Here is a 17,803-nt window from a genome sequence, read left to right on the forward strand (position 1 = left end):
TGGATAACATAGAAAAACACTGATTAAAATAGTGAAAATAATGAAATTAAATTTTTTTTTGCAGTGTAATCTCTCTTCTTTAAAACTGTTTTAAAGTTCATACAAAGACAGAAGTCTGTACTACTTCAAAATCTACTTAAATAATTCCCCCCTTTTAAACAGCTTTGGCTTCCACCGTACTCAGAAAGTATTCTTTGTGTTAACACTCCAAGTAAACAGTGGTGTGGGAATTACAGAGTCAAGTGAAAGGGGCTTTTCCTGCCACCTGGTACCCAGTCCTTCAATGATAAATGAGTCTATGCCATATGACATTGCGCTTGAGCAGCATGACACCCACTCATCTGAAAACAGCTGGAAAGGAAACATTTTAGCAATATTCCTCTGCAAAAGAGTCTAAATGAGGATCAAAATTTTGTGTAAATTAGTGATTTAAACAAGATTTCTTGATTATAATAGATTGATCTCTTTATTATGTTAGACATCTTATAAACCGAAGTAACTTTAAGTTACTGAAGCTGTTTGGACTGTCTGACAGCATCGCAGATAAGGCATGGAGGAACCATGGGAATGATATGTGTGTGGACGGAGTGCTATGTTTTTAAAAGGCATAGCACGTAAACAAGAGCCTGTACTACATGTGGAAGCAGCTTACGATTTTTACTGCCCTAACTGAGGGATGCCTCTCCTTTCTATTGATTCCAGCTCTTTGTGTGTGACAGTGAGGGAGTGTGTAATGTCTGTATTGTATTAATTCATCATAATATTTTGCAGTGCTTTGTAAACATGATAGCACCTTGTGACAATCTATCTCCTTTTTTGCAGGTGTGAAGAAATCTTGGCACGATGACGCTGTTTAATAGCTTTGGGAAGAACACATGTGGACTGTTTAGTATATGGGTTTTCTGGAGGCTAAGGATGCTTTTGGTGATTTGCGTAGTAATGGGACTGTTAACGGTAATGGTCGCAGAAGATGGCACACCAGGAATTTTGGAGCTTCAGTTAGATGAGGAACAGCCGGCAGGAACAATAGTGGGTGACATCAGTGCTGGCTTGCCCCCTGGAGTTACAGCTTCACTATACTTCATCTCTGATCACGAAGGTACAGGCATTAGTAGCGATCTCCACATCGATGAAACAACAGGGATCATTAAGACTGCCAGGCAACTTGACCGAGAAGAAAAGGACCATTACAGTTTTATTGCTGTCACTATGACAGGTCTTACAGTCAAGGTTTCCGTCACTGTAAATGATATAAACGATCATGCTCCCACATTCTCCAAGAAGAAAGCTTCTTTGAAGATCCCAGAGCAAACAGCAGTAGGAACAAAGTTCTCAATTGAGCCTGCTACTGATGCGGATAAGGATCAGCTTACCGTACAAGGGTATCAAATCAAAGATGGCAATGTAGGACAAGTGTTCCGGCTTGAGACCAAAAGAGCAGCAAATAAAGTTCTTTACCTTGACCTGGTAGTCAATGGTGTCTTGGACCGAGAGAAGAGGTCCTCTTACTCTTTGGTGGTGGAGGCCTTTGATGGTGGCTCTCCAAAGAAGACTGGTCAGATGACTCTTAATGTCTTGGTGCAGGATATTAATGACCATGCTCCTGTTTTTAACCAGAGTCGCTACCATGCCATCATCTCTGAGAGCCTACAACAGGGCAGCAACATCCTGCAAGTTTTTGCAACTGATGCTGATGAAGGAGATAATGCCCTTGTGCTCTACGAGATAAACCGACGTCAGAGTGATCCGGATCGCTATTTCGTCATCGATTCTCACTCTGGGGTCATAACACTCAATAAACCTTTAGACTATGAGGTGAGGAAGGTCCATGAGCTGGTAGTGCAAGCCAGAGATAATGCAAGCCATCCAGAGATTACCAATGCATTTGTTACAATCCACGTACGGGACTACAACGATAATCAACCAACCATGACCATTATCTTTCTCAGTGAGGATGGTTCACCCCAAATCTCCGAAGGTGCTCAGCCAGGTCAATACGTTGCAAGAATCTCAGTCTCTGACCCTGATTACGGCGAGTACTCCAATGTCAATGTGTCACTCGAAGGAGGCGATGGGAAATTTGCTTTGACCACTAAAGACAGTATCATCTACCTCATCTATGTTGACCAAACATTAGATCGTGAAGAGAGGGATTCGTATGAGCTTCGGGTCATGGCAACAGATTCTGGAACCCCGCCACTTCAAGCAGAGTCTTCGTTTACTATTCACATTACTGATGTAAATGACAACCCGCCTCTTTTTGACCAACAGGCTTATGAGCAGACTATTCCAGAAGTGGTTTTTCCAGGTAGTTTTGTGCTTCAAGTGACCGCAAGAGACAAAGATCAAGGTCCCAATGGTAATGTCCGTTACAGCATCCTACCTGACAAAAGAACACAAGCCAGTTGGTTCACCATTGACCCCATAACGGGTATCATAACCACGGCAACCCAACTAGATTTTGAGATGGACCCAAAGCCGAGTATCAAAGTAGTGGCCACTGATGGGGGAAGGCCCCCATTATCGTCCACGGCTGTGGTAGAAATCGACCTCCAGGATAGCAATGATAATGAGCCAGTCTTTGGAAGCAGCTTCTACAACGTTTCTATCAAGGAGAACACAGCAGCAGGAACCTGCATCCTTGAGGTAGGAACAAATATTTTTACACCACTTTTCACTTCACTATTGCTTCACTGTTCATTTACTGCCTATAAAATTCCTCAGGTTTTCCAGTGCTAAATGCAACTGAACCTATTTAGAAGTTTTACAAATGAATGAGCCAAATTCTAGATTCAAAATAAGTATTATTTTCAAGTTACCCAGATTGGCTTTCAAAATTCTGCTTGACCCTGCTTGACAAGCCTAAGATGGTTTGCTGGTCTTAGCCAGTCACCCAGCCTGACCAGGCTTGTCTGTTGGCTGGTTTAGAGGGGTTTTGGGCACTTTTTAGAGACCAGCTGGCCGACCAGCTAAATCAGCCTGGCAAGGGTTGGATGCCAATTAGACCAGCTTGGCCACACTGAAAGAATAGCTTTAACCAGCTAAGACCAGTAAACCAGCTTAGGCTGTCACTGTGAAAACTTGAAGTTTCACTGTCAAAGAAAATTTGTAATTATGATTAACAGATGTTACCTTCTCATAAAAAATTGCATAAAGAGTTGCTAAGCAGAAGGTAAATTCTGTGCTTTGTTCTTCTTTTGCAATTTTGATTCAAGTCTGTTTTCATGTTAATTGTTGCCACCATGTGTCAGTTGGGCCAACTGTTTTCTCAAGCTGTTGTTACCCCTGTGGAAAAGAAATGTTTTTTCCCATTTTTCTCTCAAATAACAAGCAATTTCAGACTTCAAAAGGTTCTCTGTAATGTCCTTTTCCAACAGAATCATCTGCTGAAAAATGCCCTCCAGAACAAACATTCTAGATAAATACTGGAATTCCACATTGTTGCTGGTTCATTTAACTTATATTTGGAAAGAGTGGTTGGTCAGAATTCAGTGGAATTTGGTATGTGGGTTCACTATATAGAGAAAACGTGGGTGAGGGAGACAAAAAGAGGGATAGGAAGAGAGGGGGCTTTGCCACACACAGAGAGGGATGCATTAAGTCAAGAATATAAAGGAGGCTAGAAGTGAACGATATAGACTGATAGCTTAATCTGGGAAGCAAGTGGCCATTAGGAAGAATGTAGAATGTAGATTTTGTAGTTTAGAAGAGCAAAAATTTGGGCTCAAAGAATTATGCATCAATTTTAGTCATTTATTGAAAATAACGAAAGCCAAGAAATATTCTTTTCTCATTATTGGTAAACATCTTTTTAACTAATTTCAGGTCACAAACCAGCACAGTTGTTTTTTCTGTATCCTTTGCATGCTGTGCTGTCATTCCAGCATATTTCTTTTTGGTTTCACTGGACCAGGCCAGGGCATTTAGAGGATGAGTGTTTTTATCCAGAGCTCAGTAGCAGCAGCCCTCATGGCACCAGACCGCACACACTGGCATGTATACCACCAAACCAACTCTGGTCCTTGGTTCTGATCCACTGAGAGACTGGACTTGGCTGGAGTCATCCTGAGTTTTGTGAATAAGGCACACTCTAGAATGTGTGTGTGCTGAAGAAGAATAACACTGGCCTAATTATTGTAAATACTCATGGCTCAGCACTGTTTCAGTGGATTTAGTGCCTGGTTAAACTGGATTTTAGGTGGTTGGTAAATAACATATTTTTGTGATGACATAACGCATGCAAAACTGGTGCCACTGTTTAGTGATTGTCCCCTCAGTTAACACATTTGACTTTTTTTTAAAAGAAAAAAATGTAAGAAATGGGAAGCAATTTGTGTAATTTATAAACACAGATCTTTTAAAATACAGAGTAGGGGATTTTGTTTAATCAGTGTTTATAGAATAAACTGCTTTTAGATAAAATATGGCATTTGTTCACTTCAGTATAATCACACATTTGTCTTTAAAGATTTGGAGACATTAATTATTGTAGTCTTGAATGAGTGATTGGGCTGATGAATGTGTATTTTTATTGGTTTAAGTTTCAACCACTCAATCCACCCAACACAAACATCGCCCAGTTCTATCTATTAGTTTTTTCCCAAACATTTTCTGTTAAACAATGCTTATCTATAGAATATTATGGTGTATTATTTATACACTGCTGAAAGAGAAAACTGACTTTTATTTATATTTCAGTTTCTTCTCCTCTCCCAGGAGTAATTTCTCATGGAAGCGGCCTGCTCTTGTTTTCTGTTCATTGTTCTGGTGAACCAATGGATTTCACAAGTAGGGTGCACAAACCAAACCCTATTCGGGACAGCCCCTGTTACAGCATGTTAGGATAAGGATGACTCTTCTGTATATATTGGACAGAGGTCTCTTCACCCTATGCGTCATGTATCAACCATTGGGGCTTTTATTAGTTCCATTAAATTTACACTTCTACTCTGATCTGAGTTAAATTTCTTTTTATCGCACAATTCCTAAGTGTAGGATCTGTGTTAAAAAAACTAACACTAAATCGGTGTACACTGTCAAGCCAGCATGTTTTCATAACTAAAAGTAAAGGTCAATTTCCTCCTAATCACATCTGATAATAAGTATCACACTGTTTGGTCTGATTTGTTTAATGTGTCTCCTGTTTGTTCCATAAGTTTAATTCAGAACAAATGAGGGGCAAATTGTCTCAGGACAGACCCTAGACAAACAAACCTGCCAGTGTATCAATTCTTTGTCAGTATGTGCACATTTTAGATACAAAGTGTAGTGTTTACATATTCTTCTCAGAGCAAAGAAATATATTTTCCTGAGTCGTGCTTTGGCAGGTCAAGGTCAGGTTGAACTGCACAGTGCTTTAAAACAAATAATTTATTTCCCATGTTGAAGATTATTTAAGCCTTTGGAAAACATGTGCAACTGATCTTATACTCTATTATTTTTTATTTGTTTCTTGTAATGTGTCACATATTTTTGGCATGGGAGTATCCAACATATGTCTGTGCACAGATGGAGCAAGGGTTCCATTCCATGCATTAAACCACAGCAAATGTTGCTTTTCTTCACCTGCCTAAGCAATCCAGTTAATCCATGGTGTTAAGCAATATTTTTTCCATTAAGGAAAGACTAATCACTTTTTATAAACTGGGTGTTGGAGCACATCTGGAGTGATGGTTGTAGAGGAAGCTACCTGGGGTAAAGCTTCCTGTAACACTAGACCGGCCCCCTGGTGGGGTCACATTAAAAAGTGCCTCACCGGAAACAGGATCCAGACTGTGACTACCTCCTCTCCCGGTAACCTACCATTGACAGAGCAGCAAACAAGCCCCTTTTGTTGTGAATATAAGGAAGAGGAGAATATATAATGTGTTTACAAATGTATACAATTCACACTACATTATTTGTTTGTGACTGATGATAACATTTACCATTATTCATTTAAGTCACTTTTATCCAAAGCAACTTATAAATCAGTAATGCTACATTATAAGCTATTCATCCTAAGGTGACAGTTCCAAAACTGCATCTGAAATATGTACAAATAAATATTATAGTAAATGTATTGAATATCCATTTTTACATCCCAAAGTTGTTTACGTGGTTGATAACACACCCACTCCCTTCTTTAAATTCCTCCTTGCTCTGTTGTCTCACATTGTGACAAGTACAATGTGATTAATAAAAAGGCTGAACAAATCAGATAAATAAAACAAATTGATAAGCTTGAAAGACCATTCTAAGCCATGACGTGTGAGCGAGACTAAACAAACTCAGAAGTGAGAAGCCATATTTACATTTCTCTACCTTCTCCTTCACCTTCACTGTGCAATCTGCTCAGCACCCCTGATTTCTAGTCCTCTCACTCATCCACCACTCTTTAATCTTAAATTCCTTTTCATATCCTAACCATTTCTTAAATTCTCTACATATCTTTCACCCTCACACATTGTTTGCATTCAAATGACTTCTGTGACTGTTCGACTCTCACTTGTCTCCTAGCCTGATCTGTACTGCTGTTGTCCCAGAGTAAAACAGAGCAGCTGTGGATGTATCTGGTGACACAGTGTTGAGACTGGCAATCTGCTGAGGGTTCAGGGGGCAGCGGTGGTGTTTAAGATCATGCTAATCGAATTACATAATTAAGATTATAATGAATTAGTATGAATCCTTTAGGTTCAGAACTTCGCTGTTGGAGAGGGTGGAGAGTTGCTTCATGGGACAGCAGGTGGTAGATGACATTATATGTAATTAGCCCTTTGGGCTATGAGGTCATTATTGGTAATAATGTTCCTAGAGTGTCATAATTGGTAAATATGATAACACACAGATGTAATACAGGGATGGTCCATCCTTACTGGAGGTTCATGGAAGCCATCTGGTCTTTATTTAGAAAGGATAAGAAAGGACTCATAATATTCTCTAGAGATTGTACAATATAATGGACACAGCCAAGATGTGAAATTCTTGTAGTTCTTCCTTGATGAAAAAACTGTGTAAAACAGCACTAGATTTGCTTGTCTTAGCTGATTTAAACTTTCTCCTGCCTGGCCAAGCTGGTCTTCAGCTGGTCTAGCTTGTCTCCCAGCCGATCCAGCTGACAGGTCCAACCTATACCCTCTAAAACAGCCAAGCCAGACCAGTCTGTCCATACTGGGAGACCAGCTAAGACCAGTAAAGCTGGGTTGTTGTTTTTTTTTGTTTTGTTTTTAGCAGGGTTTTGCCAGTGTGAGTGACAAAACCCTTGGTTGAGGCATTAAGCTATCATCTGAGAGCAGAAACAATAACGGCAGTAACAGGATACACAAGCTATCTTGTTTGTGTACTGTCTCAATAGAATGTAAACCAGCTCACTTTTGTATTTTTCCATGTTGAATTTATCTCCCCACAAATAGTTCCAGTTAAAGAAATTTGGACAACCACAATTTTCCATTGTTGTGTCTCTGCCTCATCATTTCTCTCATGTATATTTTTTGTGGTCAAAAGGATTTTTCAGAGCAGCGGTTTTCAAATACCCCCAGAATCTACGCCCATGACTGCGTGTGTTCTAGGTGGTTGTGTACTTTGATTTGTTTGTAAGTTTTGTAAAGAGTTCATGTCAATTTTGTTGGGCTCACCAACTGCAAGTAGCCTAAACCAAGACTTCAAAATTGTGGTATTTTAAAGATTATAACATGTGATAATATTTACAACATGTATTTTCTTCACCAACCCCATATGTTTTCTTTTCCTGACTGCTTTTTTCAGTTTAAATTTGCATTGCTAGTGTAGATAGCAGTGCTGTGCTGCACAGTGGCAAAATGCATCCAGTCAAAGAGCCTAATGAGGCTCAAATAAAAGCGATTATAGTCTAGTAGTGAAATGGCTGATTAGTAGAGGTGACTGGTAATAGTACATTGGTAAATGCTCGGAATATGTACCTTTTTTGAGATTGTTCTTTCACACATACAATATACACATACTCCCATTGAAATGGGTCCGGGTATCGTTCGTTCATTTGTTTTTGCTTTCATATATAAAAACGAAAAAACGAGAAAACAACTCCTTTTTCGTTTTTTCGTTTTTTGAAAACGAAAAACTAAATTATGACTTGATTTTTGGTTTTCCGTTCTTGCACGGAAATCAGAAAAACGACTTGATATTCCGATTTTCCCCTGTGGGTGGGGCTAAATCTGATTGGCAGGATATGCATTCATTGTTTTTCAAATTAAGAGTTTTCCAAACACTGTATTTGTTAGCCTGTAAAATTAATAGTCTATATGCATGCTATTTGTCACCCAATTATTTGGCTTCACTGACTGAAAAAATCTATTGAAATAGCCTAAATTCAAGCCTAAAAGCCTGTTCACGCACTGACAGTTGTCATTATACAAATTTAAATAATACATTTATTCTTTGTTTTAGATGTTTTTATTAACTTAAATTCTTATGAATAATATATTTTTTATAATGTCTATTTGTTATTTATGGCCTGTATGCACATACACATAAATATGCTTTGAGGTTCCTAGTAATATGCCACATGCAGGCTATAGTCAAAGTTTAGTGCTATATTACATCGTCATTATAATACAATATAATGCAGGATTGTCATCTGTCCTCTTATGTCAGATTCTTAAATTTAGTCAACAAATTCAATCAGAATGCAAAGACACTGTGTTTGGTGTATGGTTACTATGACCAAATAAAAGGAAGTCGGTATCAATATAATACATTTTTGGATTGAGATTTTGGATTGAGATTGACCCAGGCTGTTTAGCCTGTGTCATGTGGATTTACACATACACAGCAAATTATAATTGCATAAATTATGTTAAGAGATTAATGTTTTAAATGTAAAAAATTGTATGTAGAAATATGAAATTATTGGAAAAAAAATGAAACGTCTACTTTTTAACTATATGAAACTAACACCGCCATTAGGTGGCGGCAAGTCTCTAATGAGGGAGTTGATTCCTTTATTCCAGAGGTCGACAAGTAAGGTTGGCATCGGGCCAAAAAATATTTTTGACACTAGATGGCTGGCCAGAACATAGTCAATGGATAATTTAAGAAATTAATTGATGAAAAATGCAACTAGAATTGCATGTGACAGACTGTTACAGTGTCTTTTGCAACTGGTAGTGAGCTGTTACTCTGTGTTAAATCCTGTAGTAGGACAGTCATTAACAAAAAGCCACATTTGTGTGGGGGTGTCCGGTTTTACACTGAATACATTAATAAAGCAGTAGGGATGAGTCACGATTTTCGAATATTCGATTTGTTGATTTAATTATAGAATATCGAATAGGTCGTGGCGATTATTGTCTAAAAAGTCCCGATGTTTTCGGTGCGATTCGGTGGTGACGCCGTGTAACCAGAGGGTGACGCTGCCAATAACGCAAAAGCTGTCACAAGGAACCGGCAAAAGTAATGATTATGAATGTTTCAAATATAGCAAGGAGACATTTTAATTGTTAGTGTCGGCTGCAATATTGACCGCAGTAGTTAACGCAGCATAGAGAAATGCACATTTCGGATTAGACATAAGCAGAGAGTAGGCTAGTCGGTTTCTTTTCGTTTTGAATTGTTTCGTTTAAAATTAGACATTTTTAAGCTTTCTATATATTTCTGGTGTCTGTGAGGCAGCTTAAACGCCGAGTTTCGGTTCATTTATAAGATGAGCTCCAGTTCATGAGCAATGCAATCTTGCCGCGCCTCCATGTCCTGATTATATTGTCTGCTATATTTGCTTCTTATTTATTAACTCCAGGCAATTGGTTGATAAAACATTGATTAAAAATAAGATACAAATGATACAAAATGAAATTAAATTTTTAGAAAGGCTTTCTACAAAACAAAACTTAATGATGGTCAAAATTTCAGGCAGAGGAGTACCAAATCGCCTGGCTGAGGGTGGATGCAGAGCCAAGATTGATGAAGTGTTTCTGCCAAATGCCTCTGTTGCAGCAGATATGTATCATCAAGAAGTTGGGTCAACTCTGACCAGGTTGTCCATGTTTGGCAGTAATCCCATCACATCAGTAGAGGACAGAGCCAGTGTGGAACAGCACTTCACAGAACAGTGGCCTGACATTTCTGTTCTTTTTGATGAGGCAGTGATCTACAATGGCACACCTTTCAAAAATGCGTTGATGTGTCTAATAAACACAACAAAAAGATTTGCCTAAAAATTGTTCATGTTTTATTGATTATCTGATGTTTCAACGATTTACTTAATCAAAATAAATGCATGTAACAAGCTAAAATTTCTGTAAGTGGTTCCATGCATATTGGAAATATAATTTCAATAACATCTTAGTGAAAGCTACCCTACATTTCAGATGACAAATGTGGATATTTGTAGGCCTATGAGATTATTAATTCATGATTCAAAAGTGTAACAGTTGTTACTTATTTTTATATATTTGATATAGTCTATTGGTGAAGTAGCTTTTTTTTAATATAGAACTGCTTTTGAAATTATTATACAAATGTAAAGTCATTCTGTTGGATAATATTTGTTCCTTAGTGTAAAATGGAAGTATATGGTAATTTTATTATATGAGCAAAAAACTATATGCTGTAACAGTTTTAGAACTAGACAAATCTCTGCATTAATAATATGGTATTAAATGCATTAATAGGCTAATATAAAAATTGCTGTGTTTGCTCGGGATTTGAACCCGTGTCAAGATCGTAACGTAAGTTCTACCACTCGGCCATGAGTGTACTCACTGAGAAATGCCCAAACGTTGGTTTCTCCAGTGTGTGTTCGCTCACATGAGCGAGAAGTGCTCTTCATTCGTTTCATTCCTCAATAGAATAGTAAAAAAATATCAGCTTAATTGCACCTAATTTATTTTTGTTTGTTTATTTGATTTTTTTTTTGTTATCGCGCTGATCCCCGCCCGGGAATAGGCTTATGTCAGCCAACCGACGTCAAGATAGGCCTACAATATGAAATATATAGGCTATATATTGTTCTTGTCTCTATTTTTTCTATTTTTCTGGGCTAAAAATGTTTTATTCTGTTTACCATAGTTGTAGTATTTCATCTTTACTGTTAATTGACATTAATCCCACTTACATTTCAAAATGCGGCAATTGCTGCTGTTTTGCACAATATCCATTTACGCTACCTGGCGGTCATTTCGTGAATGACTTGAAATGCGACTGGTTTATTTTTTCTGCTGGCGATAATAGGCATTTTGGTTGACTACTGTAGGTGTTTGCCAATGACTGTCTTGAAAGGCATCCTCAAAACTGTAGTGAGCAGGAGTATAGGGACGGCAAAAGTAACCTATATTGCGATGGAATGCAATATAAACTATAAGAAGGGCCTTCTCTCCATTCAGCCTTTTGTCTGATAACCACCGTGACAACTTCAATGCGTGAACATGTTTACATTTAGGCTATTTCAATAGATTTTTTCAGTCAGTGAAGCCAAATAATTGGGTGACAAATAGCATGCATATAGACTATTAATTTTACAGGCTAACAAATACAGTGTTTGGAAAACTCTTAATTTGAAAAACAATGAATGCATATCCTGCCAATCAGATTTAGCCCCACCCACAGGGGAAAATCGAATATCAAGTCGTTTTTCTGATTTCCGTGCAAGAACGGAAAACCAAAAATCAAGTCATAATTTAGTTTTTTCGTTTTTCAAAAAAAACGAAAAAAGGAGTTGTTTTCTCGTTTTTTCGTTTTTATATATGAAAGCAAAAACAAATGAACGAACGATACCCGGACCGAAATGCTGCTCTTTCCATTCATCTTTTCTCTTCTCTCCCATGTCTCACTCTTTCTCTCTCAAACTTTTGTTTCTTTTTCAGACTACACTCTGTTTCTCTGTCTTTCGATCTATGGCTTCCATTCTCCAAAATAAGCAGATCTCTCACACCTTCTCGTAAACCCTTCCTTTCAAAGAGCTCAGCTGAAAGAAAATTCATGACAAGACGACAGGGCACACCAGACCTGCAGCCAATAATAGTACCTGCTGTATTTATTTAATGAACAGGTTGAGATGATAAAAAACATGAAACCATGTTGCATTTGTAAACAAAATTATGCTAGACCTTTTCTCAGAACTAATCTAGCTTTTCTGAGCCTGTTTTGCAATTACATTTAACGAAAATAAAAAAGGGTAAATTGTTTGGTATCATTTTAAAGAGTTTTTTAAATTTTTTAATTATATAGTTTATGATAAATTATAATACTCTCTAAGAAACTAATGAAAAATCACAGATAACTTGAGCCAAAAATTAACTTTTCTTTTGTACAGTATATCAGGGTGTAAATTAGGTAGCTCTGAATTTTTTTTTGAGCCTTTGTTTTGTTCACAATCGTGTCACTAATTACACGTGCAAAAACAACAATGACCAAAGGTACACTCTGTCTTTACAAATCATACAGGCATAAGTAACGAGATCTCATTCAGTTCCATTTTGTGTCATTTGAGCCATCACTGAGTCTGTGTCATGTACTTGGTGCCATCTCCTGGTGGCCATATGTAATTAGAGTGAACAATCCTCTCTGCCCATATTTGGATGACTTCCACCTCTGGTTGCAGCGATCTGAATCCTATTACGTTTGGTTTAGCGTTTCATGATGATGGACAACATACTACATAATTTCCAATGAACTCATCTGATCCAGGAAAGCTAACGGGTTTTTAGCAAGATAGCACATTATGCACTCTGTGCATATTGTGCTCCGTGTAAATTATCTAATGATCTATACATCCGATTATGTTGTGTGTGGGCTTGTTTAACGTGAATTCCCTTCTCTAAGCAGTGGTCTGTGATGGTTTTGTTCTGTTTATTTTTCTTGAAGTTATAAGTGAAAATGCATTCTATTGTGTTGTATTCTACTCTTTTTTGAGAATTGCAATGACATACCACACAACCGATTACAATAATATGTACAGTGCAAAATTAATACATGATCAAAATGGGAAACTTCTGATTTGTCTGCATATTTTAAAGAACTTGTTCAGTTCTAGTCATAATCTCACCCTGGTGGTCTCCTCTCTGTCCTTCATCCCTCCAGCACACACACTCTTTTGGTTGATGCTCTGCCAACTCGCCTTTGTGAGATCTTACCAATTTTTGCCACTCATCCAATGCTTTGGCCTTCACCCTCATGCAAAACGCCATAATTTCCGTCTATACGCTACCATTACATAATGCCGTTTTAGTACTTTTAAGGTTTGTTTGCATTACGTTTAAGAGGCTGTACATTAACTTGAGGTTTCTGTTTGATGGGAAGGGGAAATTACTGTGTTTTTCCAAACCTCATGCTGATTTGATTCATTTACACTAGGCAGGGTTTGGTAAACTTGTTTGAGTTGGCATCCGATTGGGGCACTGCAAGATTTAATCCTGTGGAATAGATCCTGACTGCTGGGGAGAATGATACGAGGGTGCTTCCACTCAAACTTCACAAATTGTGTCTACTTTTTAGCCCTGAGCTGTCATGCTCACTCTGAGTATCTTAAAATCAAGCAATTTTTTATTTTGTATTTAAACCAGTCGACTCTCAACAATTGAGAGTTCAATGACTTATTTAATTCAATGATTATCCAAGTGCTCTTCCTTTTCATTTAGTGGCATTCTTCATAAATTAAATAAAGTGCCAGATGTGGTCTTCTGCTGTTGTAGCCCATTGCCTCAAGGTTCGACATGTTGTGCATTCTGAGATGTTATTCTTCTCACTACAATTGTACAGAGTTAGCGTAGCCTTTCTGTCAGCTCAATCCAGTCTGGCCATTCTCTGTTGACCTCTCTCATCAACAAGGTGTTTCCATTTGCAGAACTGCTGCTCACTGGATGTTTTTAGTTTCTGGCACCATTCTGAGTAAACTCTAGAGACTGTTGTGCATGAAAATCCCAGGAGATCAGCAGTTACACAAATATTCAAACCAGCCCGTCTGGCACCAACAATCATGCCATGGTCTAAATCACTGAGATCACATTTTTCCCCATTCTGATGGTTGATGAACTGAATTGTGATTAATTATTTTTAATATGAATCACTAACTGAAGGTCCTGACATATATCTGAATGTTTTTATGCATTGCACTGTTGCCACGTGATTGACATATTAGATAATCACATTAATAAGTAGATGTACAGATGTTCCTAATAAAGTTCTCAGTCATAGAATTTTATTTTAATGCAAAATATTTAGATAGTTGCAAATATGTAAGTAGTTTTAAAGTGTAGGAAGACTGACTCTGGTTTCATTCACAATGCATCATGGAAGTGGGTGGCCAGTCCAGAGCTTGTCTGGCACACTTGTTGGACTGATTGGTGAAGCATTCTCTTCAGGATCATGTGTAGTGTAGTTGTTCACCAGTAATTCTGGGGAACAATATGGCTATGCTGGTTTATCAGCGAGACCAGCATAAACCAGCCTGGGCCAGCATGGCCATGCATTTAGGCATGTTAAGTGTATTTTCCTCTGACCACATTTTTTTTACTCCCTCCATGGCTAATAAAGCATTTGGACCTCTGCACAGCTGTCCCAGTTTATGTTCACTGTATTAACTTGCAATGTGACACAAATGTTACACTGTGTTTCTTATCCCACTGAAAGCCATTTCAGTTGGCATATCCCTTTCTTTTCCAGTACACGTCTATTGTAGAGCAAGAATGGATGGCCTGTGTAGGCTTATTGAAATTACCTTGTGGTGCAAAGCCTGGAAAAATGAGAATGCTGACCTCACGTCTCTGTCAAGCTGATCAAACTTGTGCAGGACTCTTAAAGGCATTAGAAAGAATAGGGGACACATTTCCAGTAGCTACATATAGTCTGTGTGCGGCTGGCTTTTTGTCTACTGTCACTCATGAGCCTGGAAAGAAAGAGACGTTCATTGAATTCTCATCATGCTGTTTGAGATGGAGTTAAAGGCCTCTGGTTCTCAAAGCCAGCTTTTGGTTTGCCTGTTTAGGTTTTGCTCTAAGCTAACAAAGCAATCAACTGTTCTCTTTCTGGATTGGAAAAATCATCTTCATCTTGGGCAGTCCGATGTGCAAAGTTGCAAGTTGAGTGTATACACAAGGGAATGCATTTTTGGACAAGTCTACCCTGCTGATGAGATTTTAGACCAGCATTAAATTCCATTCTGGCCCAGTCTGTTTTTTGTTGGTTAGTGCTGGTCTAATTAGTGGACCAGCAAAACTTTGCTAATGAATCTGGTCGACCAGCTCTTTACGCTGGTTAACTAATGAAGTCTTGCTGGTTAAGCTAGTTTTAGAAGCCTGCTGGGAGCACCAACACAACCGCATCCCATGCTGAGGACCAGCACCCAAACACAAGATGTTTTGGGGCCGGATTTTTGAAAATCTTCTAAAATCGTCAGTCTTTCATCAATTAGTGTGACATATTCACCAACGCTTGATAACTTACAATTGCAATGAATCTTAGCCTCAGATGAAGTTCTAGTAGTGTCAGTAGTTCAGTGTGATTGCTCCTACGATGGTGAAAGGAAATAAAACACCCAGTCAACTCTTTTACTTGGAATGATTGGAACCATAGTTTTGGCTTTGATGTGTATCGTTCAGTCAGTCAATGTCACACAGTGTGCCATGGCTTTTACCCAAGATTTCAATGGGAACATATCGTACAGTCTGACCCACAACAATTGTGGGATTTTAAATATTAAATACTGTGCACACTATTGTCTGCAGGCAGACAGATCTCTCGAGGGAAAGCGAGAGTAGGACATTATTTCGGTATTTAACAAGAACGGTTACAAATGACATGTTATCGTTATTGCTCCCCTCCTCTCTTACACTCACTGCTGTCTGCAGTCTAAACACTTCATTTCTGGCCACAAAACTTGCACTGATGCAAGAGGAGATGGTCGATTCGAGACCCGTGCTGTTCTTTTTTTTCTTAAATTATGCTGCAATATTTTAAAGCTTGTGACATTGTACACACTGCTGCGACATTTTCTTAACCTACATAATTAGCCCTGTGTACTAATGATCTTAGAGCTGGATTCAGAATCCATCATGGAGGAAAACATTATTGTTGACTTTCTCTGTATTCTATTCCCGTTGGAGGCTTGTAAATAATCATATCAGATCCTGGATGCTCTAAACCAGACGCCATGCCTGGTTCACTGTGTGGCTGTTCTCTGTGCAGTAGCAGGTCTGGTTTAGCCTAGTGGTCAAAGAAGGTTGCAGGTTCAAAGCCTGCATGGGGAGATCCATGAGTAAATACAATTGTACCCTTGAGAAAGGCACTTAACCCTGGTTGCCCCATAGGGACAGTCCCTGTAACTTAACATGGTGCTGTTAACATTGGGTGGAAACAAATTTCATCAGCCCTGATCTGGTGATGATTGATATAAGTTTCTATTCTTCTCTCCAGATGATGTATTCTGACCTTTTGCATTGGCCATTTATGATGTGGTAGGCCATTCATCATAGTTCTCAGTTGCAGGCACTGCTCTGAACTTGTTTTGCATAAGGATATGGCTTACCCTAGGAATGTATGGTTGTCAGAGCTTACAAGATGAAAGCGGATATAAGGGGACTCCATGATTGCACTATGGAGAACTTGATCAGATATTCTGGCTTGACATGCTGATTGGTCTCCACCTACAAGCAGAGCTCTCTGAATTCTAATAAATGGCACTGCGCTATAAGGTGGAGATGTATTTTGCAAAGTAATAAACCTTCGGCCTTTGTCTGCAAATGGTCTTCAAAAGACTGGGCAGATGGGCCTGCATTGATCAAACAAAACATGTCTGATAAGATCTCTGGATTCTTTAATGTTTTAGGAAAATCTCTCAGCATTTTTTTTGGAAGGCTGTACCCTTAGTGGATAGCTCCCAACTAATCAATTCATAAACAGCCTTAATCCACGAATCAAATGCAGATCATTCTGTTCCAGGTGCTGAAAAGTAGCAGAACTCGGTTTGCCGCATGTCCCTGGATAACCCTGAATCTGTGCTGTCTGCCAGATGGCTGTGCCTGAGCTGTTCTTATGAGAGCTCTTATGAATGAAAGTAAAGGAGAATGATATATGATGCTCTTGTTAAAGGGAATGTTTATGAGAGAAGTCGATCTGGGAGTTTGGTTTACATTGGTTGTTTACAGTTTCGTTCAATTCGTATACACTTAAAGACAAATACACACACATGACAATTACAGCCCCATTATGGGCGTAGTTGGTGGTGTGTGCTGCAATGGCAAAAAGCAATAAATCAGATGAGATACAGTATATGAGGCTTTTTTTGACTCATGGTTGTGCTGTTTTTGTGTATAAAGAATTACAAAAAATGTGTCAATATTCAGCATTGTTCCATTTGCAAATATGCCTCATTTAAACATTTCAAACAGCTCTCAGATGTATGTGTGTGTGTGAGAGAGAGATGTCTGCATGCGGTGTGAGTTATTAGCAAGGAACTGTGCCAGTAGTCACGGTTACCATGACAATCCGAGGGAGAGAAGGGGGGAGGTGGTGGTGTGTGTATGTCTGTAGTGTGATTGTGTGTGTGTGTGTGTGTGTTCTGAAGGGTTTGTGTGTATGGGTTTGTAATGTTCTTGGAGCTGATGGCCTGCTTGGGAGCATGCAGGTTCCTGGTAAGGTTTGTCTGCTTTATATCTGACAGTGCACCCCTCAAGGACATAAGAATTGGGTTAATAAATTATACGTGTAGTCCCTTGAAAGTCTTGTGCGTTGCACAGGCTGGCTTGTACACAAACATACACACAACATTCAAAGATAGATAGCCCTCCATTGTGGAAACAAGGCCACTCCCTACAGCCTAACATATCTTCCTGGGCACACTACTATCTTGTAAACTACA

At 38.7% G+C, this 17,803-nt stretch overlaps 1 protein-coding gene across 1 annotated transcript in view; it reads left to right on the top strand.

The window, feature by feature from the left end:
• Positions 1 to 948: 948 nt before the first annotated feature.
• LOC127636375 (protocadherin-16-like) overlaps positions 949 to 17,803 on the top strand; it is a 101,654-nt gene continuing 84,799 nt past the window's right edge. Inside the window, 1 exon segment of the mRNA XM_052116824.1 lies at positions 949 to 2,646. Within this exon segment, the coding sequence (XP_051972784.1) occupies positions 958 to 2,646 (1,689 nt within the window). The 5' untranslated portion in view covers positions 949 to 957.

Source organism: Xyrauchen texanus, chromosome 44 (genome assembly GCF_025860055.1).
Source record: "Xyrauchen texanus isolate HMW12.3.18 chromosome 44, RBS_HiC_50CHRs, whole genome shotgun sequence".
In the NCBI taxonomy this organism is placed as follows: domain Eukaryota; kingdom Metazoa; phylum Chordata; class Actinopteri; order Cypriniformes; family Catostomidae; genus Xyrauchen; species Xyrauchen texanus.